The 24,856-nt window shown below is 42.9% G+C and overlaps 4 protein-coding genes across 8 annotated transcripts in view; 3 read left to right on the top strand and 1 right to left on the bottom strand.

The window, feature by feature from the left end:
• gpat2 (glycerol-3-phosphate acyltransferase 2, mitochondrial) overlaps window positions 1-5,781 on the top strand; it is a 122,350-nt gene extending 116,569 nt beyond the window's left edge. For all 3 annotated transcript variants that reach the window (XM_031856517.1, XM_031856516.1, XM_031856518.1), the window contains 4 exons: window positions 2,043-2,163; window positions 2,385-2,453; window positions 2,810-2,865; window positions 4,964-5,781. In XM_031856517.1, the coding sequence (XP_031712377.1) occupies window positions 2,043-2,163; window positions 2,385-2,453; window positions 2,810-2,865; window positions 4,964-5,080 (363 nt within the window). In that variant the 3' untranslated portion in view covers window positions 5,081-5,781. The remainder of the gene's footprint in view (window positions 1-2,042; window positions 2,164-2,384; window positions 2,454-2,809; window positions 2,866-4,963) is intronic.
• On the bottom strand, window positions 4,496-11,557 carry fahd2a (fumarylacetoacetate hydrolase domain containing 2A). Of its 3 annotated transcripts, none has more exons than XM_031856521.1 (8): window positions 11,480-11,557; window positions 10,344-10,615; window positions 9,543-9,759; window positions 8,996-9,055; window positions 8,753-8,915; window positions 7,986-8,094; window positions 7,384-7,471; window positions 4,496-7,229 (listed from the first exon to the last, which is right to left on the bottom strand). In XM_031856521.1, the coding sequence occupies exons 2-8, from the start codon at window positions 10,613-10,615 to the stop codon at window positions 7,167-7,169; spliced, it is 972 nt and encodes a 323-aa protein (XP_031712381.1). In that variant the 5' UTR covers window positions 11,480-11,557; the 3' UTR covers window positions 4,496-7,166. The 3 variants fall into 3 exon arrangements, with proteins under 3 accessions (XP_031712381.1, XP_031712380.1, XP_031712379.1); XM_031856520.1 differs by lacking the exon at window positions 11,480-11,557 and adding an exon at window positions 11,359-11,473; XM_031856519.1 differs by lacking the exon at window positions 11,480-11,557 and having other exon boundaries at window positions 10,344-11,340.
• A 390-nt stretch (window positions 11,558-11,947) lies between these two features.
• Window positions 11,948-17,470, top strand: LOC116388485 (putative aminopeptidase W07G4.4). Its single transcript, XM_031856385.1, has 16 exons — window positions 11,948-12,048; window positions 12,659-12,700; window positions 12,834-12,924; window positions 13,528-13,676; window positions 13,779-13,887; window positions 14,104-14,231; window positions 14,330-14,429; window positions 14,624-14,699; window positions 14,801-14,886; window positions 15,471-15,575; window positions 15,675-15,750; window positions 15,845-15,963; window positions 16,061-16,144; window positions 16,262-16,319; window positions 16,662-16,843; window positions 16,955-17,470. The coding sequence occupies exons 1-16, from the start codon at window positions 12,038-12,040 to the stop codon at window positions 17,090-17,092; spliced, it is 1,554 nt and encodes a 517-aa protein (XP_031712245.1). The 5' UTR covers window positions 11,948-12,037; the 3' UTR covers window positions 17,093-17,470.
• A 753-nt stretch (window positions 17,471-18,223) lies between these two features.
• pcna (proliferating cell nuclear antigen) lies at window positions 18,224-21,083 on the top strand. Its single transcript, XM_031856376.1, has 6 exons — window positions 18,224-18,639; window positions 19,666-19,763; window positions 19,881-19,948; window positions 20,042-20,236; window positions 20,382-20,505; window positions 20,610-21,083. The coding sequence occupies exons 1-6, from the start codon at window positions 18,419-18,421 to the stop codon at window positions 20,684-20,686; spliced, it is 783 nt and encodes a 260-aa protein (XP_031712236.1). The 5' UTR covers window positions 18,224-18,418; the 3' UTR covers window positions 20,687-21,083.
• Window positions 21,084-24,856: the final 3,773 nt, after the last annotated feature.

Below are 24,856 nucleotides of genomic sequence, written 5' to 3'. Positions count from 1 at the left end.
CTTTGTCTGCTGAGGAAGAGCCTCATCAATGTTTTTACTCTTCTACTCTGAACTTTTTACCTTTTCTCCATGCTACGCACTCGCTGTTCTCCTCCCGGTGCCTCGGCTCCGGCCCTGAACGGGGTCAGAACAGACCTCCGTACCTGTTATCAGTTAGCCTGACTTAATTCACTTCTGGTGGTCCCAAGAAGCACGCTCGCAGTAATCCAATTTGAGCTGCTATAATAATACATTCTCAAGGAAAAGCCTGGCCTTGTGTGGGCTCAAAGTTTAGCGATTTATACACAAACACCTGGACTTTTTAAAAGCGTAATTTTTGTTCACTGTCCTTGTAGAACATTGTTTTTCCAAAGGCACTTTGTTTATTAAGTTATTCATGTTAAAGCTTCTCAGCTATGCAAGCAGAGAATGAATATATTCCCCGAGGTGGCAGGGTTGTATATGGCTGTGTACATGTAATATTTAAATGTCTGACCTCCAGCAGGAAAACAAATATTTTTGTGACCCCCAACTATATCCAACATTTCTGTGTTTTGCTCATTTGTATTCTTATATGTGATGAGCTTCTATATTATTCTTTCTTAACATGCTGCCACGTTGTGCAAATTCTTCTTCTTATTTTTTCAATCTTCTCATTTGGCTTGTCTAAATATTATGCTGCGAGTGCATTTTTCATGCATTTCTTTTTCTTTCTTTTTTTGTTGCCAAGCGGCCTAATGTGGTTTTACTGCTCATACAACTCATTCTATAAACAGTTGCTCTGACTGCTCTCTCTTTTCTCTCTGCTGATTTTAAAGTTCTACTGTGTATTAAAGCTTCTAAGTGCTTCACATTAACATAACGCTTGTGTAAACGCCGATTGATTTAGCTTAATCTACTAAATGGCGACTGCTCATTGAAGAGTTGGATGAGCTCCCTTCAGAGCGTCGCGCTGGATGAAATAAGACTTTTTTTAAAGCACGAAACGAGGGCCGCTGAGCAAAGAGTGCTCTGTATCTGCTGCAGCACTGGTGTGAGCATCCTTCATCGTGGTTTTGTATGGATGTGTAATGAACTAGGACTACAGGGCAATTACACAGGATCAGCTTAACTCTACAATACAAACTTTGTCCTCTATTTCCATATTACATGTTTGTAATGGCCCCATACACATTTCTTGGTCTCTCTCATTACCAGATGACAGCATGACTAAAACGCTGATATAAGTTGTTGATGTGGAAGAACTAGACTGGTCCGCACAGAGCCCTGACCTCAAACACATGCAACACCTTTGGGATGATTTTGAACCCCGAATGTGAGCCGGGCTCAGTGCCCGGCCTCACTAGCGCCGTGGTGGCCCGATGGGAGCAAATTCCTGCAGCCAGCTTCCAAAATCTAGTGGAGAGCCTTGCTAGAAGAGTGGAGGCTGGTATGGCACAAGATCAAAGCCCATGAATTTGGAATGAGATGTTCTACATCTCATGTGGGTGCAATGCTCAGGAGTCCACTTACTTTTGACCGTGTAGTGTTCATACATTTGAGGAGGGCAAAGTTGTCTCATCCTAATAAAATAAAAAACATAAAGCTATATTCTACAATAACTACTGCTATAAAAAAAAAGAGAGGGGGGGGGGGGGGGGTGTAAAGGGCCATTTGAAACAACAGCATTACATTAGAATGAGAGTTTATGTCCTTCTTGCACATTTCTGGTTGTTTGCACCCCCCCCCCCCCCCGGGTGATAACATTAAAATTAAGAAAATAAAACAGGAAAATGGTGTATGGTCCTCTAAAGATATAGGTTGAGTCTTTTGTTGTTTCAATTGTTTTGTCCATCCCCTCTACTAATAAAACTTAAATGTTTTACTGCATGAAAGCGAATAAAAAAACCTACTTGGCCGGTACTGAGATTTGGACCCACATGAAAGTGTTCCTTTTGTAATATTGTGCCTCCGTATCCCGCAGCCGTATGACTTCCTGGGGCCGAGCGACTTGCTCGCTGTGCGCTCATCGTAGCAGAACATGCTCTTAAATTCCTGCCTCCGCCTCTGTCCACTTTCCCCAGATAAGCCAGCCGAGTCAGTGTCCAGAGATGCTCTTCTTCCTCTGCAGTATGCTCGCTGGTCATCTGAGGGCGCTGTGCTGGGCGACCAACGGTCTGGACCTCCTGCACACACCTCTGCCAGGTGTGTATGTCTAAGGAACAGTAACACACACACACACATATAATTGCTTAAAACACGCAAAAGCCTTGAACCAGAGTAGCTCGTAAAATAGTTCGACATCGAGTCAAAATGAATGCTGATGGTGCTCTCCGTGTCTCTGATGTTTATGTTTCACCCTAAGCCGTTTGCAGTGTCCCCCCCAGTCATGAATACACATGATGATCGCGTGTCGTGTGTTTCAGAGGCAGAGTTCGTGGCTCAGATGCACTCCCATCTGTGTGACACAGCAAGTCAGACGAAGCAGCACTACGGTGAGCTCAAACCTGACATCACCTCCCAGGAACACACTCGCACAAAGATCTGCTGTTTCTTTGTGTCGTAACTTTAAAGAGCTTGTCACCTCGTTTTTTTTTTTCCCACTGATTCAGCGAGTAACAAGTCAGCAGAGACCCCCCCACCCCCACAATCTCACATCACATGCTCTCTTTTTAAAAAAACATATAAGACAATCGGACTACCCAAATGACACACTTTAATAATGCAAAGTATAAAAAAGTAATCAGTCCCACTTGTAATTGCTGTGTTCCGTTATCCCGACCCGGTTTTTCTATATTGGAAATCTGTCTGTTCTTTTGATTCATGTGTGCCTTTGTGCCGTATCTCACAGAGAGCTGCTCGGAGGAGGCGGCACACACTGCAGTGAGATCACTAATAGACCTAGGGGTGAGTGACAGCCTGTGTGTGTGTGTTTGTGTGTGTGTTTAAATGTGTCTGTCTGCCGAGAATTACAGCTAGACTCTGGACCGAATGTTTAGGCGTAGTCCAACTCTCAAAAAAGTACAATTTTAACGTTAATCCGTTCCTGAATCCGGCTCAAATACCGAGTTGTATAATCAATAAAGTTTTTTCAACAATATTCTTGAGCTTCCAGCTCAGCATGAGCAGGGATCCAATCTGATTTTGCTGCAGCGAGAGAGAAACTGAGCTTGACTCGAGCCAGCCATATCCAATCACGTTTGAGGCAGAAATGTCGATCTTTAAAGAGAATTCACTGGGCCAAGGACACAAGTGATTTTAAAGTGTAGCACAGGCAACACTTTGTTTCACATTTTAGTCTTTGATGAGAAAAATATGCAAGTGACCTATAATCCTACTCGTGTTGCCTATACTGTATCTACTTTACATTTACCAGCGTTAGGTTTCAAACTATAATGGATGTAAATAGGTTTTTAGAACATTCAGAAATTATCTGAAATCCACTTTTTAACACAGATTTAATAGCTGTGAAGGGTCACAGAGACGCCTTTAAATAGCTGGAATCTGCAGCGTACTGAAGTACAAATATGACATAGATATACTGAAGTGCATCCATTTCATGCTGCTCTTTACACGACGCAGCAGCTTCAGTGCTCCCTCTGTCTCTACACATGATGCGTTCATGCACAGTATTGAGCGTAGGTCACCCGTGTTTTGGCAGCGCTTCAGAGCTTAACAAACAGTCTTTGTAGTTGCATGCATGAAACAGAAGGAAACTCTCTCAAAGCTCAAAAACACTGTTTGGGCTGCGTTAATGCAGGTATAGCACAATTGAAGAGTACTAGTCACTTTATGGATAATTATTTTACACACATATTATATGATCAGCTTCTAAAATATGATTTTTTTTAAATATTAAACTATCCAGCAGATATGAAAGATGCTGTTTTAATGCTAAGCTAAGCTAATGGCCTGCTGGCAGTAGCTTCATATGAACAGACATGAGTGGTATTGATCTTCTCATTTAACTCTCAGCCAGAAAGCGGCCACGTTTATTTCCCATAATACCGAGCAATCCCTAGCAGTACATTTTGCTAAGTAAGATTAATATGTTGAATGCAGGGAACCTGTTTGTAAGGTGATTTTTGAAGTTTCCTCTGACATATTTCCCTAGTTGTGAGGAGACCTGATATGAAAACACTCCACTCAGGCACAATGGACCGAGTACTCAACTTTGAGGAGTTCAGATAAAGGCTTCCCGTTTACTGCGATGGATTAATGGGCAAAAGTTTTTCTTTTCATCATAAAGTGCAAGAAGGAAAGAAAATGGTTTGAATGAGCGTCTGTTATCTCCATCTGCACAGACTCTGCAAACAGCAGCAAGGAATAATAAAGAGGAGGGCAATGTAGCTGATAAACGGCGACTTAAAATCAGAGAACTGAAGAGAAACTCCGATTCTAGTCATAAAATAAAAATGGAGGACACAGCAACTCCCTCGTAAGTCTGATGCAGCCTTTTTTTTATCCAGAGATATTCATCAGGGTTTCGGCACAAGTTCCCCGCTCTCACAATTTACCACTAAGCCTTTCAAATCAATAAAGTAGATCTGCATCCATCCGCCTGTGGGTCTGTGGGTTGGGAATTACTGCCTTTTAAAAATAGAGCATCATTGACCCATATATCTGCACAGATCTCATGAGGCCGTTATTAACTTTCTTATCAAGGTTGTCGGTCAGAAGTGGTCGTTATCCGGCTTGTCTAAAGGATTCCGCATCTAATTCCACTCCGGGGGGGGGTGCTTCTAGTGTTGATGAACCTGTAAAACAACAGAAAAGGCTGAAGCTTGGCTCCCCCATTTCACCTTATTATTTCACACTTTTCTGGTGTTCTTGTTTTTATCTCTGTTATTACTTCTGTGTTGTTTTTTTATTCGGCCTAGTGCAAAATAAACCCCACTAAAGATAAGAAAGGCTCCGAGCTCGCAGTGCTCAAATAAAGGGGAGTAAATAAAAAGGCGTCACGGCTGCGTGTGCCCTGACAGCGCTATGTCTGTGCTCGCCTCAGGTCCTTTCGGAGGAGCGTCAGAGAGGAGGCGTCTTCCTGGGCGTCGGCCCATTGTTCCAGTCGTCGGAAAACAGGCGGAAGCTGCAGCGCTTCATCTCCCAGTACCTCTTCAATTAATGTGTTTAACTGTGCGGCGTGACTCAAGGGCTTTGTTGTGTTGCAGAGTCTGACCTCATCCTCTGCCCGCGTCAGAGAAGCTCGTGTTCGGTGTTGAGATGCATGCTGAGCAGGGACGCTCGTGCCTTTAGGATAATTGCATTTTGATTTTTCAGTGATGAGACACTGATTTTAAGTTTATCTTTAGTAATAGCATTAGCATAAAGCCACAGGAGACGAGGGTTATGAAGTCCCTGCAATCAGCTGCGAGGACTCGGTGCGGCTTGTGTTTTCGACCATGTTTATGTTGCAGCAAAGGCCGCAGAAGTTTTAGTTTGTAACCTGAACATTAAGTTTAGTTGTGCTTTATTCTCAAGTTGATCAGTTCAGCAATGTTCAGGCTGACAATAAAGAAATGTGCCTACTACACACACGAGCTGAATGAGTTCCTTGTGCACAGACTGGTTACGAAATGCTTTACACTCGTATATTATGCTGCCTCTCATAAATATGATTTCCCCCAAACAGCTCATCATTGTAGCTTGCTCTCCTCCTGAATATAGATCTTTGTGTGCTGACTCAGACCTCAGGAGCGTCTGTTTCGACATGCACCTTTTTACACCGAGACGCGGAGACAAATCGATGCCTCGGAGGCGTCCGTTTACACAGTCGTGAGCCAGCGCGGCTGTTTTTGTCCTTATTTTAACTCAAACCAAAAGCTGCAGTCGACCGTGAAACTCTACTGCCACCCGGTGTTGAACCGAGTGTCAGAGCCTCACTGCAGCTCGGTGTGAAAGCTATACTGCACACTGATGCAGGCAGGTTGACAAAGTACAGCATCCTAAAAACAGTCGGTCTATAAACTAAAAACAACACATTCAACCAGTTTGATCAACGTACGGCGTAAACATTGTGTGATTTCCTGTTGGTATAAAACAGTTAAGTATTTAGATTTCTTGTATAATGCAGAAATAGCATTGTATAAAGTTTTGGATATACTACATACTTAATACAATTACTAAGTTGTATTGGGATACAGTTTAAGATTACACTCAATCAGTCCAATACAACCGTCCGACAATAATCCTGTTGAGGTGTGGATTCAACTGTATTACTGAGAAGTGTTTACTTTGTCCATCACAATGTCGGCAGAATAAATATTAAAGATACCGCTCATTATAAATCAATGCACCACAAACTGTCATATAGTTGAATCAACACCTCTCTAAAACACTTATCTTAATGAAGGTAAGATTTATTGCAAGACTGTTATTGTTTTATGATGCAAAGTAACTTATTTCAGGAGTTTCTTTGAATATATCTGTCTCAACTCGCTCTTCACATTTAGTCAGATGTGAACTTTGGGGAGTTCAGGAGGCAGAGCTCATAACTTATAGGGTTGTTAACCTCGAATTCTTCCCCCTGGGAGAAATGTAAGCTACTTTGGACCAAATCTGCCAGATGTAATCTATACTGTAAAATGAGTCCATTCAGTGCCGGGATTTCTCTAAAGTTGTTTATATCAGTGAAAAAGTCAACTTTAGTGATTTAAGCCAAAAGAAAATGAATCGAGCTGGTACACGAAGCGCAGATTGAAGTTGTTATGAAGAATTTTCTCCCAGCGCAATATAAAGGGGACGCATTTTGTAGACGGCATGTTTTTAGCAAGCTCATTTTCTATGCTTGAATCCTCTAAGTTAGTTGAACAGTGTTATTATATACAATTCATCATGAATAATAAACATTATTAAAAAGAGTCCTGAGGTTCACAGTTTGTCCTCTACAGCACGAGTGGGCGGCTGCTGATCCAGAGGGGTATTTTTACAGCTGGCGATGACTATGACTCAATAGCTGAGGTCGAGCTGCAAACAGCACATCGAGTCACGTAATTACACCGTTTCCTGGAGTAAAAATACCGCGTGTTCCTCCCTTTGCAATTACTGTAGCATCACCAATAAAAACACTCTGAATTATAAAAGATTCTATCAGAAGAAAAATCAATAATGACACTTTGTGGAAATAGTAATTCATTGTGCGAAGCAGTCGATCGGCAGTGCAGTTTGTTGAACAGCTGACATTCCTTCATGGATCGTGGCTCCTCAGCAGTTTACACCACTTTGTTGATAATGGAGCCTAATTGGTCGATCTGGCACTCCACCACGTCTCCTTTCTGGAAGGAAAGACAGTTTGTCAAAATACAACTTTTACTCCTCCTAAACTCAACCACCCCCTCTCTGTCTATTAAATCACTGCACACAATACAGAGTCTCTTAACTCTGCATCTTAGCCTACGTGCATTTTGCCAGTTTGCCACATTAAATCACCTTGAGAAATACAGGTGGCTCTCTGAACACGCCCACACCTGGAGGAGTGCCTGTCAGGAAAACATCTCCTGGAGTCAAAGTCACAAACCTGACAAGAGAAAAAATAACACACACACGGTGGAGGTTCAGATGCAGGAGCAGCAAAGAGCATGACTTGCTGTTGACTGTGGAAAGTGTGTCTCATAGAGTTTGGTCAGCAGATTAAAATCACGCACAACTTCCCCAAAGTCTCCCTGAGTGAACAGAGACTCGCTGAGAGGGGCCGTGGGCATCGTCACCAGTGAGTCCGCCGAGGGAGGAGAAAGGCCTCTCGGATCAGAGAACGCTCCAGTTGGTCAGGGTGCCTTCAGGGCAAACAGGGTGGCAGTGGTGGTGGGAAGGTCTTAGTTGAAGCATGTAATTCCAGCTTAAAGAACGGAGAGGCCATTTGCACGCACAGCGCTCCTCTTTTGGATTCATTTCTGACACATTTGCATCATTTTTTTTAAATGTAAAGTCAGCACTCTGAGCTGGAGTTACTGAAGCAAGAAAAATGTCAAAGTTGTGTGTATACAGTATATTATGTAAATATGTGTGAAGTTGCAGAAAGAGAGTGGACTAACTTTGAGACCCAGGCGACCAGCGCCTCCGTCTTGAAGATCATCTGATCGGTGTTGCTGCTCTGGACTGTGTCTCCATTAACCAGGCAGCGGACGCCCAGGCGGTGAGGATCTGGAGGGGGGACGGTATCAAAAAGACCCGAGTTTAATTTACACAGCTCTTGAATGTGTGTTCTTGCCTGCCAAAGGCAGCAACATGAGATTTATTTTGTGGTTTGTAGACTACAAGTAGGACTGGATTGTTTTTCTGTAGGAAGCGCATCATCACAAAGTCTCAGTTTAAAGCAAAAACTTAAATTGATTAATATGTTTTTTTTATTAGTTAATCCTTCAATTTTGTGCTGCTTATCGGGGTCCAGGTAACATTATGTGATTCTATTATTAAAATGTATCATAATGTAATGCTGGGAAGTATTGACAGATGTGACAGAAATGCCAATAAATTCTTGGGCTTAATAAATATTCTGCTTTATTTTACTTCCCTAAAGCTTTAAAAGTCGTACATTTAATTTGCTTATCACAAGCTTGAAAACGTTCAATTAGAACATAAAAGTAGCCCGTATTATTTTTATTACACCTTATGATGCCAACCTGAAGATTTATATCCTTGACTCGAAGGTTAATCAGATGTTTTTATGTATTCTGTATTGATTTGGCCATAATCTAAAGTATGATAAAACATGCATCAGGAATGTTTTCACCAATCTATTCATCATGTGATTCACCACATTGTGTCTCTCTCCCTGCCATGGTTTCCTGTTCCCTCTCACCTTTCACAGCGTCAGTGGTCACTAAGGCGGGGCCGAGCGGACAGAAGCTGTCGAACGTTTTTCCCAGCAGCCACTGCTTCCCGTTGCGCTTCATCTGCCAGTCGCGCGCGCTGACGTCATTGGCCACAGTGAAGCCGGCCACGTGGGAGAGAGCGTCTTCCTCCTGAGTGAAGAGGAGAGGAGGCGGAGTCAGAGGCACTCCTCCACCAGGGAGGCCGCCGGATGTGATGATGCGACGCTCACCTTGATGTGTTTTCCTCCTCGTCCAATCACAAAGGCCAGCTCCACCTCCCAGTCCACCTCCTTCAGTCAGGGAAGAGAGGAAGCAAGTGCAACAGTACAAACTACACGCTAGTTCAAAGCAGGTTTGTAGTCTGTAGTAAAGTAGTAACATTTGATTTGAGTGCAATGCAATAAAGTCGCTGCTCACACCTATAATCCACATGATGGCTCTGAAGAGCTCTTAGGAAACAAACAAAGTTCAACACTACATTAGAATTAAGAGTTGTTGTGGGCTCAGACCACCGAGAGGAGACACCTATCTTCAGAGCTTAAGGCCGAAAAGTCAAGGTCCCTGGAACGTCCAACAAACCAAATCATGGCACAACTTTAAAAAGGCATCTTTGACTTTCTCTTGATTTCATAACTTCTTTAGGTTCCGCCCTTATTGTCTTCTCTGTTTCTCATATCTCCCTGTTCCACTTTTTTTTTATTAATGTAGAACACTTTGTCACCTCTATTTTTCACTTTGAAATAGTGACATAAATAAAGCTTGGCCACTCGCTCTCACCTGGCTCTCTGAGGGCAGAATGATGTCGTCGTACGGCCCCGTGATGGCGCTGGGGAATTTGCTGAAGATGATGGGTTCTTTGGGGATCGGGGCGTTCTGCTCCAGGCAGTGGTCCCTGTAGTTCATACCCACACACACCACCTTCTCTGGGGCCAACACAGGAGACAGCAGCTGGAGGTCTGACCGCTCCACCACACACCGACCGGACGATAGGGCTCTAAAGGAGAGGAGGAGGAGGAGGAGTGAGGAAGAGGAGGATGCTGAGGTAGATGAAGCTGTAGGAACAAAGACAGGATGGAGGGAGAAGATGCTACTCCAACAAGTCCATTTAGGAAGATGTTTCACCTCAAACATGAGATGCTTTTAATGATTTAGGAGGAAGATGATTCCTCAAGAAGGGGAAGTTGTTATTTGAGGAAATGGTGTTGATGCAGGAACAAGATGATGATTGAAAAAGAGACGATTTACCATCTGCGTTTAACGATGAGCGTGATTTATGAAGGTGATTAAACGAGAATAGGTTGCTGATTTAGAAACGAGGCGATGATTTGAGACGATGAAACATTAGAATGATTAAACAAGAAGGTTGATTTACATTTATTCAGGAAAAACGTGATGATTTAGGGAGGATACGGTAACCGTGCCGATGATTTATGAAGAAGATGAGGAGGAAGACAATGAATTAGTGATGAAGTAAAGCAATTAAGGAAGATTATGAGGATCAAGAGGAAGAAGACAGTGATTTACGAGTCCAAACAGAACACAAATATATTTAGTAATAAGACTGCATGCGTTCGATACCTCTGTGCCCGCTCCAGACCCTCGTCCCCCAGCTCCAGCAGCTCTCTCATCGTCGAGGGCATGGAGGGGTCAAACGCCTTCAGATCCACCACGCCAAGCCCATCGCCGCCTTGCTCCACTCCCACCCTGACGCCCCCTCCGTCACCACACCGTCGAAACTGCACCAGGCGCATCGCCGCACCGCTCAGGCCTCGCCTCTGTGGGTTCGCTGATGGTCGCCTTTGAGGGAACAAACTCCTGAAGATGGAAAAGGAGCGAAGAGGAAGTCTCATCTGTCGAGGAAGTGAGAGCGACGCGAGGAGGAGAGGAAGGAAAGCAGATGACAGACGAGTAGAGAGAGAATTGAATTCACATGTCATCAACTCAAAATCTACACACACGCATGAAAACCTCCCTTTATCAGCCTATTTATGGTTATTTTTTAATTTATCAATTAAAATAGTGCAAAGTGCCAAGACTGTTTCCGAATCAAGGTACTGAGTTTTAAAACTATACAAGAGAAAGCAAATCTGCACACTTAAGATGCTGGAACCAGAGAAAGTTTGACATTTTTCCTTCCTCTTTCATTTAAAAAAAACATTTCAGTGATTAAAGTCCAGTCGATTAATTGATTTCTTTAGCAGTGGTCCTATGAAGTTGAATCAGCTGAACACTTGAATGTAATGAAAAACAACTTGTGGCAACACAATTCTGGTGTGTTACTATAAAAAAAAGAAAACAATTGTATGTTGAAATTGCTGAACTTCCCCAGGCCTGCCTATGGTATTTATAAACTCCTCTGACTTTAACTCTCTGAAGGAGAAGTTTTAAACTCTCGACACTCATAACATCAGAGCTCAACTATGTAGCCAAACTAGTTTGTCGAGAGGAGGCCCCAGAAATGGATCAAGTACAAATCATGTCAGCATATTGTGCCACAATGCACAATTATCAGTGCCTGCTATCGCTGTAAATCATCATAATCACGACAATAAACGCGTGAACACGGTAGCAGTAGCGGTTAACTCCTGCCTACCTGCAGCTCGAACTGAAGCGTTGCAGTTTGATTTTTAGCTGAGATAAAACTGTATATCAAGAGGACCGGGGCCGCTACTACTTATTTCCTGCCCTTTGTACCGTCTCTAGTTAATACTCACCTCTCCGGTTGTGCACAGAAAATGCTGCTTTTAACTACTTCCGGTTAGTGTTTGTAGTTCACGGGGTCAATCCAGTCAGGGGAGAGATATATTTCTCAACGGTGATTGAGTGTAGCCGTGATTTATATTATATTATGTAAAGAAATAATTCCTATATTAGTCATATAATCATGTAAATGCAGATTTGTCGTTCGTTTAATCAGTTGTAGGAACTACAACTCCCTACTGTATCCTGAAATGCGTCTTCACGTACAGTGGGAGCTTTCGTTAACCTGACACAATCGTTAGCTTGATTAACAATTTCACGTATGTGGATAGTACACATAAATATACACTAAAGTTTATCCAACGGGAACAAAAAAATAATATCAGTTGGACGAAAAGTTGCATTTTTCGACTTAAGTTTCGTAATTACGAGGTGCGAGAAGCTCGCGGAGGCAGCACGAGTGCGTCTTAAAGGATCATGTGATCAACCCGAGAGGACTGAGGGGAAGGAGCCGTTGTTACCGTCAGTCAGCTGTCTTGTTCGCACTGAAGACACCAGAGAAGGAAGACAAAATGTGCACCAGGTGAGATTCATTCTGCTTTCATTATAAAATGGATTATTTCGTTTTGGGTGCAACGGTTTTCTAAAGTGTAGACTTCCACCGCGTGCGCTTTGTGCACAAAGAGACCCAGAGGGGTTTGTTAAATATGATATCCCCCCACACCGCTGTTGTATACTGTGCTTTATTCAACCGGTTTAATTTAGACATTTGATATATCCGTGATGCTTCATTTGTGTGATCATTCACAGCTCGAAGTAAAACATCTGATCCTCTCATGTATAAAAGTCAAATCATTTCTGGATTCAGTTTCCACAAAGGCGTTTTCTTTTTTTCTTTTGTTAGCTGAGATTTCACTTTCAATCTTACTCTGCTTCTCTTGTGTGTCATATGATGCCAGGAATGTCTGGCGAGTGTAAAAACAGACTGGTTATCCGACTTTATAACTTTATGCACAAACTGGTGAAACAGCAGAAAGCAGGTCTCAAAGGTCTTGCTGGTTTTCACACTTTGACCCTCTCTGTTATCATCAACCGGCATTGTAACAAGCTGAGTCTAACTGCATCACTCTGTCTACTGCTGACATTGCTCTTACAAGTGGAAGTGACTTTTCTCTGTGTGTTCCTCCTTGCAGCATCCAGCCTGTTGAATGGACCACCGACCTCAAGAACCAGAAGTGAGTATCGACAGAAACGCTGGACTTCCTCTTTAGCTGCCGGGCTGTTGGCAAGTTATTTAGTGCATCTTAAACCAGACAGTTGTGTTAAATGATGATGATGATGATGATGATAATGTTGTCTTCTTCTTAGCTTTGATGGCATCGTGTTGGTGACCAGGAGCCATGACACGCTGCCCTCTGAGCTCGAGTGTCTGAAAGCACCGCTGCAGGACTACAGCGCTGTAAGCCTCTGTTCTCTGTTCTTCCACCACCTGCAGCCAATCGCTTACTACAGAAACATGTATTTCCTCACCTGACCCCCCCCCCCTTTGTCTCCATCACACCCAGACTACATTGACATGACAATCCGTTCTCATGTAGGACTGGAAAAAAACAACAGTTTTTAGGATTAGTGACTTTAAATTCAGTTACTTAGTATTTTTTCTTTTCAAAATATATTCAGGATTTTCAAGAATCGCAAAAATGTAATCATATCAGGACTTTCTGAATCCAACTTGGAGATTAGCACCAGTGTTCAGCCCAACGTGAGCTCGGGGTAGATTCAGATTTCCCACCTCTCCACTGAAGCGTTGGTTACAAGACGGTGAACAGGATAGATGAGCTGAAAACAACTTGACTGTAGGTCACAAGTAGACACTGCAGCAATTCAAAGGATCAACTCTGAGTACTCCTGTAAACAGCAATAGTACTGCGAGGATGAGATTGTGAAGTTTTAACTCTGGCATAGTTTTGCTTCCAAATCTCAGAATTAGCACCCATCTTGGTATTTCATGTGTTCTAGTGTTGCTGTGTGGTCTCACTTTCCTCTTCTGCTCTCCCTCCAGGTGGACAGCGGTCTCGGGGAGGAGGTGGTGGTCCTGAAGGTCCCTGGTCTCCCTGGTAACCGCCTGGTGTTTGCCTCCACCGGCCCGGTGGACCGCGACTATGACGACGTCAGGCGCTTCAGCGACGCGGCGGTCAACGGTATCAAACGGTCGGTCGATAGGAGCTGATTTTGTTTTACCTCCCTCCCCCCCTTTAGTGTCTCATATTGCTGGTTTCTTTGACTGGACTGTCACCTGCTTGTCCTTTTCAGGGCCTTGAAAGCAGGCATGCAGCGCCCCCTGCTGGTCTGCCCTCCACACAAGGACTACAAGAACAGCACCATGGTGGCTGCACTCGGGGCCCTTCATGCTCTCTACATGGTGAGAGAATATCTCACACTTTGCACTTAATGCGCCTCAGACGATCCGACCGCTAGTAAACAGTTTTAAAGAAGTAGTCATGTGAAGTACTACGTAGCTAATACACTGTAAAAAGGTGATATGTGTTCTGTGGTTGTATCTGCATGTACCTAGATATAAGATGCTAGCTGTGAACATGCTAACATTAAAAACAATTACACCCCCCCCCCCAAAAAGCCGCTGGAAGTGAGGGAGGGGAACGTGAAAGCCACCGACTACAAGGTGTGTGTTCTGGGTCTGTGGGCGGCTCAGGAGGCTCAGGGAAGGAGACTGGTGGAGCTCGCCGATGCCCTGGAGAGTGGGAGGTGGGTTGGAAACACGTCGCCTCACCCCCTGCTGAGATTTTTCTCGCGTGGTGGCGTTGACTCATTCACCACCTGCTGCCCTGTTTCCCCCTCCTCAGACTGGCATGCCGAGACATCGGCGGCTCAGACCCCGAACGCATGGCTGCTCCTCGTGTGGCTGATTACGTCCAGGAGCTCTTCAAGGACAGCCCCGTGAAGGTAGCAACAACCTGCATATCATGATCCATCCTTTCTATTGTTGGGTTAGGAGAAAGTCCTCTGCTGTTCCTCCTTAGAATCAGGGAAATGTGTAGAAACCATTTTAGTCTCAGTCCAGGAAAAGCGTGTCGGTGTTTAGTTCCTGACCCCAAAACTGTAGAAACCTAACAATGTGTCTGTTTATTGACCTCCAGGTGGAAGTGGTGAGCGACGTGAAGGTTCTGGAGAAGGAGTATCCCTGTCTGGCTGCCGTCAACCGCTGTGCCGACTGTAGGAGAACATATTTAGTTTATATCTCTTAATAACACTGTTACATGTATTTATTTAAAAAAGATGTTTGCATACTTACTCATAGATTCCTCCTCATACAGGCATTCCCCGTCACCAGGCCAGAGTTATCAAGCTGCAGTACTGTGGAGAGGGACCAGTCCAGAAGACGCTCATGTTGGTGGGAAAGGTGAGAGGAGACTGAGAGACTGCTGTCCTGAACCACGACAACGCTTCTGGATGAATGATGGCTTTATCAAACTGTAGTTTGGTGAAAGACGCCTGAGGTGGAACCGTAGCAGTAAATGTTTGGTGATCTAACAAATTTCATTTAAGTTGGTATGAAAGTAAGTAAATAATGTACAGCAAATTAAATTCCAGTCAAGCGCAAACTGCTTCCAAAGACACCAGATGTCGGTCTGAATTACAGGGAAATGTTGTAAAATAATAATATGTGAGCAAACAGATGCACACTTTTTTTTAACTGAACCTGGAATGATTAGTCTATCTGAAAAATTTGAACTGCAACTATTTCGATCATTTATTGAGCAAAAAATGCCAAACATTTCCTGGTTCCAGCTTCATCTCCGCTTTTCTTTTACATGATAGTACATTTAATATTTTTGGGTGTCAGAGACTATGGGAAGGATAAACAAGATGTTTGAAGAAGTCTCCTTGTGATGTGAGAAATACATTTAATGGAGAAATTTAATGAAGGAAAATGAGCGTGTTTAGTGTCTGTGTGTGACCGACTGCATATGTGGTGTTTTCCAGGGCGTCACCTACGACACTGGTGGAGCCGACATCAAGGCTGGAGGTTTCATGGCTGGGATGCACAGAGACAAGTGTGGAGCTGCTGCTGTGGCCGGCTTCTTCCAGGTCAGTGACCCACCCCACCCAACATGGACTTTCAGTTTCATGCATTTGTTTTAAGTTTTGCAGCACCGCTTCTTTCCCTAACCCCCTCCTGCTCTTTAGATTCTAGCCAAACTGAAGCCAAAACATCTGAAGGTTGTCGGCTCCATGGCCATGGTGAGGAACAGTGTCGGTGCAGGTCGGTGTAATCCCCCCCCCCCATCATGCACGTTCCTGCTTGGATTTCTGTCAGTGGGATCAGTGTTGGAGCCCCTCTGTGTGTGTTTTCTCAGACTGCTACGTGGCCGATGAGCTGGTGGTTTCCCGTGCGGGTCGCAGAGTGAGAGTGGGAAACACCGATGCCGAGGGACGCATGGCGATGGTCGACCTGCTTTGTGAGATGAAGGAGAAGGTCAGAACATCCCGTGATTAATACTTCTTAAATCAATTTAAAATTGTAACTCATTTTCTGCAGTTCTATCGTTCTCGCTCTGATCGTCTGTCTGCAGGCGGTACGTGAGACGTCTCCTCAGCTGTTTACTATTGCTACTCTGACTGGTCACGCCATCAGAGCCATGGGACCCAACTACTCTGTAAGTACTGCTGAAATACTGCCACGTACTGGGACATATTGATATGTAAACATTAAAATAACAAAGAATGCATCAATCATTGTTTGTACCGAGTTCTCTTTTACATTTTCTGTGTAGATCATCATGGATAACGGACCGGCCCATCGCAACAAAACTGCAGCTCAGTGGCAGAAAGGTGAGAAAACTATACAGATAAATTTAACAGTGAAAGTTAATTTGTATGACAGCCATGGCCAGAGGCATTATGCTTTTGGGTTGTAACACAATCTCTTCGTAACACCTGGGGGGGTGTGAGTGAGTGAGTGAGTGAGATTTGCCACCCATGTCTCTACATATCTTTGATAGTCTTTGTATAATTGCAATAACTTGGACTGCCCAGCAGATGTTGCTATTTTGACTCAAATCAAATCCAATAAACAACTTCCAGCACAACTGCTTCATAGTGATGTGATGCCTCCAGATCGCTTCATTTCCTCCACCACTAACTAACTCGTGGTCTTGGTCCGCTCTCCTGCAGCTGGAGAGGCGCTGGGGGACGTGTTCGAGGTGTCCAATATCCGACGAGAGGACTACGACTTCCACAAGGGACAGTCTGAGTACGAGGATATTCTGCAGTGCAACAACCTGCCGTCCTCCGCGACCCCTCGAGGACATCAGACCCCTGCAGCTTTCCTCATCATGGCCGCGGGACTCGACAAGGTGTTCACATATTGTCACACTAAGTTATTATTTATCCGTAAGTGTGAAAAATACAACATGGACTTTAGTGATTAACTTGTATTACTTCTTATTTCTGAATATCCAATGCAGCATGGTGTGGATTCCAGCGCACCTCTGCCGTACTCCCACGTTGACATTGCTGGGTCCAGCGGTCCTTTCCCCGGTGTCCCAACAGGAGCCCCCATCCTCGCCATGGCAACCAACTACATCCTGTCTGATATTCTCTAAACGTTACCCCCCCCAGTATAGAAAGACCATGGTCTCTGCAATCAATGCCAATTCAAATGTGGAGTGGCCCAAATACAAATGAAAATCCCTGCCCCAACACGTAATGCAAAATGTGTAAGTCTAACATTCCTTAATACCTCAGATTGCTTTTCTGCAAAGATGTTCTCTGCTCTCTTTTCTAAGATGTCTGACACTCGTCTTGACCCTGTTCTTAAGTGTCCTGAATCAACATATATATACTCAGGGGTACAATGGCAGCATAACATTACCGTCCTTTTTTATGTATGTATGTGTGTGCGACAAACTGGGAACATGGTTGTGATTAGTGATGCTGTGTGTCACCTCTCATTGATCAATAAAAGAAATGGAAAATGCTTACTGTGTTCTTTGCGTATAATTATTTTTGCACAGGTATATTACACATAAGTGATCAGAGGGGAAGAATAACAATGTATAACTCTCATACATATGTACATTCATGCCTCAATGTATCCCCACATGCAGTATGTAGTTTTAGTAATGTATCGCTGCAATGGTGGGAGAGACTACACTGCTTTAGTAATTCAAATGTTGCAAATTTGTAAATAAAAGAGAAGAAGCAGAATATTTTTAAATTTATTTGGAGAAATGTTTTTTAACAGTGTATTTTGTTTGCATAAAAAAATGGGTTTGATGTTGCAATGTTGTGCATTTGTGAAAAGGGGGTAAGCTGATAACAGTTATATCAACAGTCTGCGGATGTTCCTCAATCTGCTTTTCCTACATTCATTTTCAATGAATGTAGCACTTCGGGCACTTTGTTTGTCACAAATTCCCCCCAAAATTATTAGGACAATACATTTAAATTTAAATTTTTCTATCTCACTATCTGCTGTTTTATGTGTTTACTTTGTATGTGTGAGGCTAAATACATATAAATAACATATTATATAATATATTATATTATGATTTACGTTTTTTTAATCCATATTATATAATATTGCCTGTATTGTTAACATGTTATTACGTGGTATTATTCTGTGTTGATTGTTGTGTCCTCTCCAAGATGGCCGATATCAGTGCTCACTCACGGTTGGGAGGTACCGACAACGGACACGGAAGTGACGCAAAGACGCCGAGTCATTAAAAGCTGAGGTTAGCGCGCGCTGCCAGCTCAAAACCTTCCCTCTGCTGTGAGAGTGGTGTCTGCCTGCTGCGCTCCCGCTAGCTAACAACTCAAAGACTGAACTTTTAGAGCAGTCTCACCATCTCTGACGGAGTAACGCTACAGGCGACCCACTAATCTCTTCGTTATAATCCACGCAGACTCAAAACTCCACAGCAACCATGTTCGAGGCTCGCCTGGTGCAGGGATCCATCCTGAAGAAGGTGCTGGAGGCTCTGAAGGACTTGATCACAGAAGCCTGCTGGGACGTCAGCTCGTCCGGTATCTCCCTGCAGAGCATGGACTCGTCTCACGTCTCTCTGGTCCAGCTCACCCTGAGACACGACGGCTTCGACTCGTACCGCTGCGACAGAAACCTGGCCATGGGAGTGAACCTCAGCAGGTGAAGACCTTCACACTACGTTGCAGACCGCTCTTTTAGTGCAGATGGTACTCTTATTGTGTCTCAATCTGTCGCCGATAAATTAGCATAAGCATCTGCTGTCTGAAGTGACGTTAGGTAACTTAGTTTGAGAGGCCGACGTGTCAAAGTTTCTGCGCTGCTTAAATGTATGTAAAAACAGCGGAAGTTTGGTTTGAGCGGTTTGTGTGCACACAGGACACGTAACGTAGCTCTTGGCTAAATGGTAAGTTTAGTCTCTTTTGTTAGCATAACTGTCTAATATGTGAAGCTTACAAAGAGGGAGGCCATCTTGGGAGAATTGCCCGGGCATGTCTCTCTGCTGGACTGAGCCGTTAACCCTTTACTGTTTGGGTCAAAACCAAATGGTGGTGTTCACATGTTATTTATGAACAGCTGGTTTGGTTTAACACACAATTATTGTTCAGTGTCGTTAGTGACATTAAATTTGGCGCAGTTCGAAAGCCGACGTCATTTGAGCGCCAAATGCTTTGCCGGGATGTTTGGCGGGAATTGTTATTCAACCCGGGAACGTCCACTTCCGGTGCACTGCCGCCTCTCTTTGTAACATAACACTGGTGTTATGGATCATTTTAGTTGGTGAGCTTTTGATGACTTGCGTTGAAGCACACACCTGCTGTACTTTAGAGCAGTAGATGTATTTTATAACGTCACTGTATACATGTTAAATACACATGTGATTTATAGACCAATTAATTATTATTGTGAATAAGCAGCAGATTAACTGTTAATGAATAGTTTGTTTGAATGCAACTGAAAACTAAAGGGGAAATTATCAAATTGCTTTTCTACTTGAGCAGTAGCACATGACCCAAAAATATTAATTTCAACTCAATTTTTAAATGTGTAATATAAGAGAGAAAAAGCACATACACTTGAAGATGGGAAATATTTATTTTCCCTTTATGATTTATCTGTCTTTAGAATAGTCTACTACTTTTTCTTTCAAGTGGTTTGACATGTCTTTTATTCCTCCCTGTCGTACAGTATGTCAAAAATCCTGAAGTGCGCAGGAAATGAAGACATCATCACCCTCCGAGCAGAAGACAATGCAGACACACTCGCCCTGGTGTTTGAGACGCTCAGTAAGTTTTTGAGATATTGACATTGAAGCAGTATGACGTCGTCATCACAGATGCTGATTAGCTCCGTTTCTTCGGGATCAACGTCATATTTACCTCCTTTTCTTCTCACTCTTACAGACCAGGAGAAAGTCTCAGACTACGAGATGAAGTTGATGGACCTGGATGTGGAGCAGCTCGGTATTCCAGTAAGCCACTTTCTTACCTGTTCCCGTCTCTTTGGCTCCGACACACTTCATCCACACCGTCCCTGACCTTTCTTTATCCGTCTGTCCTTCCAGGAGCAGGAGTACAGCTGTGTGGTGAAGATGCCCTCTGGGGAGTTTGCCCGTATCTGCCGTGACCTGTCCCAGATCGGTGACGCCGTCATGATCTCCTGCGCCAAGGACGGAGTCAAGTTCTCCGCCTCAGGAGAGCTGGGCACAGGAAACGTCAAGCTGTCCCAGACCAGCAACGTAGACAAAGAGGACGAGGCAGTGAGTATGAACGCTGGAGCCAGACTAATACGTTTGGGTTATTGGTAACCTAATGACTTTGGCCAGTTGTACTAATTCAATGTCATCTTGTTTAAGATCTGAAACCATTGTTCGATTGACATTAACTTCAAATCGTTGTTTTTAGGTTACTATTGAGATGAATGAACCCGTCCAGCTGATCTTTGCCCTCAACTACTTGAACTTCTTCACCAAGGCGACGCCGCTGTCTAAGACGGTCACCCTCAGCATGTCCGCCGATATCCCCCTCGGTATGTGCCTCCGTCCGTTTTTAGTATGTAGGAAAGTCTTCGTTTGTATTCTCAACACCTTTACAGGAACTGCTGTGGCAATAACTTTTTTTGTCTTTCTTCAGTGGTGGAGTACAAGATTGCTGATATGGGACACGTCAAATACTACTTGGCACCCAAGATCGACGAAGAAGCTTCCTAAGTTGTTTAATAGGCAGAATAGAGGAAAGCAGGCGACCGGGACGAGTCCTGAGTGATCGGAGGGCTGAATGGATCTCATGGTGGACGATGATCACTGCGTTTATTTCCTGTCTTACGAGAGTCACAGCAGGAGGTTTTATAAACTGTCGTCTGTCGGCCACACCAGTGATGCCACCTGTGTGATGAAGCTCCAGTGTTGTGACTTTTCAGGCCGTGTGGTCCAGCACTCACGCTCTCTATTTCTGCCCGGTTTTGGGGAAACCGATATCAATTGTCCCATTCCTTCTTGTAGATAACGCATTTGTAAATACTTCCTGTGGTTTCGTATTGTCAGCCAACCCCAAATGTTTTCGTATTCATTGATTCAGTCCAAAATAAATGATTCAAGTTGTTTCCAATTTTTTTTTTTTTTTTTTTTTTTTTTTTTGAGCTTTTAACAGTTTTGTGGACAAAATGTTTTAAACTGAAGACACACTTGCTGCACCACAGGTCTTCATGGTCATATTCTGATTTATTTTGAATAATTAGCCTTAAAAGTTCAACTTTTAAAGTTGGTGTTTATTTTCAACTATCTTACTGCATTCTAGTAAGTCCTCATTTCAGATAAAACATTCCTTTTGTACTTTCCTTTAGATCCAGAGAGCAATTCAGAACTGTTCCAGTATCTTTACAGTCATGTTGGTATTTCTTATTTCCCTGAAGGTATTTAATGCCAATTTGATAACATTTGTGGAGCTAAATGTACTGAAACCAGTAAATTCTAAATATTGCCATATCTATTTTCTACCACACATTGACTTAGGCTGACAGTACATTTATTTAACAGTTTCCAAACACGGGTCGTTATTCATTAATTATTTAATAAGTAAAAGCTATTGCTGTTAAGTAAACTCAGTTGATTGAAAAGTACTTGACCTCCCTCTGAATAATAGAGAAGTAGTAAGTGGTGTTAAAATAAGAAGTTCAGTGCAGAGTAAATGTATTTGGCTGTTCAAAACCTCTGCAGCAGTAACCAGGTGTAGACACTAGGTGGTGCTCTTTCACTACTGCCCGCGTGAAAGAATGATTAAAGCCGTCCTGTCGAGTCACATTTGTGAAATCATTTACACCAGTGATGACACTGGTGAAATCATTTATTCTGAAGAAATCTACCCTAATCTAATTCCAATTAGGCAGTTTCCCCCCCAAAGAACAAAAAGTCAAATTAATCACGAGGTGTATGGATTTATGGAAAACGCCTCAAGCACGTGTCATCTTCAGTTATTCCACCGAGGCGAAGAGGTGCTGACGTCACCTCAGAGGTCCCCAGAGCTTCAGCTGTGTTAACGTGCAGCCAAAGATACCTGAGAGACAAGTCTGTCTCTGTGCAGCTGGTTCACATGTTGGACTGCTGGAGGGGACGTTAGTTAGAGTCGGACCGCTTTAATCCTCACAAAGCTTTAATCTGTTTCACAGCCACATCTGGCCCCAGTGTGAACTGATCTACTGCACACAGAGTCTGTAGTGAGATTATGTGACGGGACAGAAAGAAACCCGCTGATATCTACTTCTACTTGTGACTTTTAGTCACGATTTCATTTGGTTTGTGTGCTTCAGAGAATAGCGGGACATTTTGTGGCGATAGAAGCAGAGATTGATAGCATGCTTGCTAACGGCTACAGCTAAACCAGCATCCGCTTAGCTTATTTCAGTTTAGCTTAGCACAAAGACAAACAGCTAGCCGGGCCCTTTCCAAATGTGGGGGGGGGAATACCAGCACTCTAAAGCTAACTAACTAATTAACACGTTATTTCTCTTTAGTGTAACTTTTAAAAACTGAAAGAGGCTTCAATGTTTTATTGGCGGTTATGGTCAGGACCAGTTCTGAGGCAACCACCAGTTAGTCCAGACATAAGGCTAACGTTAGTATACTGTTTGAAACAAAATAAAGCAAACATATTAACTAACTTACTTATATATAATGTGTTAATTAGTGAACTTTAGTAGTGCTGGTAACAGGAGTAATAATTTCCTTTGGACAAAGCCAGGTGTGCTGTCTCCACTCTTTATGCTAAGCTAAGCTTACCGGCTACTAGCTAGCAAAGAAACATGACTGGTAAATTATCAATCTTTTGATCTAGCTAGTGTTAGCTAAATGAGCTAGTTAGTTAATTTTGACAAGAAAGCCATTCAACTATTCCCCAAATGTCAGATTCCTACACTTTATCAGTCCATCATTCTATTATTATTTCTTTCTCTCCATTATTCCCTTAATGAGGCCATTTCTCATTTTCCAGGCCATCACTGTAAAAATCGGATTCTTATCTGATCTTAAGTGTCCTGGTTGAATACAGAATAAAATCAGCCCGGGGAGAGACAGCAGAGCGTAGACGGAGCAGATTATAACTCCACACTAGATTGCCTGTGATTGTAATCCCACACTCCTCTCCTCTGGAATATCAAAATTCATCTGCTGAAAGGGGCTGAGCGCCAATAAAAAAGCTTGCACCCTCAGCAGGTTTTTATTTTTTTTAGTGGATTTATTTTTGGCAAATACATTTGGTATTCTACAATTCTCAATATGTCTGTCTGAGTTGTCTAAATCCGTACCAACTTTCCACTCTGCACTGAAATGTTCTTGAAAACCTATTAGGGAAGCTGCACTCCTCGTATTATATTTTCTAAAACACAATGTACTGCAGCCGTGGATTTGCCTGATTGGGGCCACTGTGTTCCAGACAAGAGAAGGAAGTGTTCGTCTTCAGATGCAGAGCAGAGGAAAAGAGATGGAGACTGTCATTTTAGGAAGTGACCGATAAAGCAAAGCGACGGCACAGCCATTTAAGCTGCCTCAATATTTAATTAACCACCAGGTTAAGAATAATTACTTCCTGTAACAGAACAAAGAGGGTCCAACCTGATTGGGGTTTCCGCTCCTGAATTGGCCACAATTTCAGACTGCGATGCTTCATGAAGATGAATCCTGTCAGAGCTGTAATTATGAGTTAATGGTTGGAGCAGATTTAGACAAAATCAGGCCAGTCAGACCATATATCTTAATGTCAGAGCCACACAGAGGAGGCTCAAGTTTCAAACATAGCATACCGTTTCAACTTTTTTATAGTTTTACTTAAATTATTACTGATTTAATTATTACTGTAGTTATTATACATGCATATCAAATGCAAAAGGTGGTAATTACCATCTGTCTGCTTGTTCAAGCAGCTGAATACAACACAGACCGGTATTACATGAGCAAAGGGTAAGGCAAGTTCAGATGTGTAGCCCTCATGTGACGTGCTTTACATAAGACATAAATCCACATTAAGACAAGATGTTAAAGAAACACATAAGTGTGATTGTATGATTTCTAGGGTGGCCAAATATCAGCGCCTAATGGGAAAATACTTTGGCAGTTTAAAAGATGTTAGCTTGAATGCTAACTGGTCGATTTTTCAAAGCAAAATGAGAGAAATAACAGAGCCCTATAATGCTAAATCATTTGTACCTCGACGTGTCAAGAGGAAAGGTCACAAAGGTAATAATGAAATATGCCAAACAGAGTTGTAAATGCACTGAGGAGCCCTTTTTTGCACTTCTGGTTGGATGCTACTGCATTTCATTGTCCTATACTTGTACTCAATAAAGAATCTTAAAATTGCTTACACATCATGGCCCTGAAGTATCACATTTAAGTGCTGAGATGGATAAAAAAAACATTTTGTATCACAGTGAGTGCAGAATAATAAAATGGGGAGACCTCAAACCAGTTTAATAGTTTCTTTGGTGTGCATTACAAAAGAACCAAAAGAAAAAGGAAAACCAAATAAAGGACTTTAGGCCAGTTAAACAATCTTTAGGTCTTTATCTTTTCATTGGTCGATGAGTTCAACAAAATAAAAGTATACTTAAAGACAAAAGCAGAAGTGAACCAAAGTCCTCTCAAAGTTACGCAACAAGTTACCTTAAATCTCCACTTTCATCCAACATTTGGCTCGTGTTTGTTGTTGGTTTCTGACACATCAGTCGCGTGTAAATAACAATTTTACCATTTTTTCAGCAGTTTCAGACTTTCTTTGATAAACTGAGAACCAACAGCATGACAGGCTCAAGATAAAAAGCAAGCAATTATTTAAGTGTAATTCTTTTATATTTTATTGCCTTCTTTGTCAGCTTACTGTTGGCTTGGATC

Source organism: Anarrhichthys ocellatus, unplaced genomic scaffold (assembly GCF_004355925.1).
Source record: "Anarrhichthys ocellatus isolate YVR2014 unplaced genomic scaffold, GSC_Weel_1.0 scaffold17, whole genome shotgun sequence".
NCBI classification, from domain to species: Eukaryota; Metazoa; Chordata; class Actinopteri; order Perciformes; family Anarhichadidae; genus Anarrhichthys; species Anarrhichthys ocellatus.
Note: the sequence above shows the minus strand (reverse complement) of the source record. Positions and strands in the feature narration are given on the sequence as shown.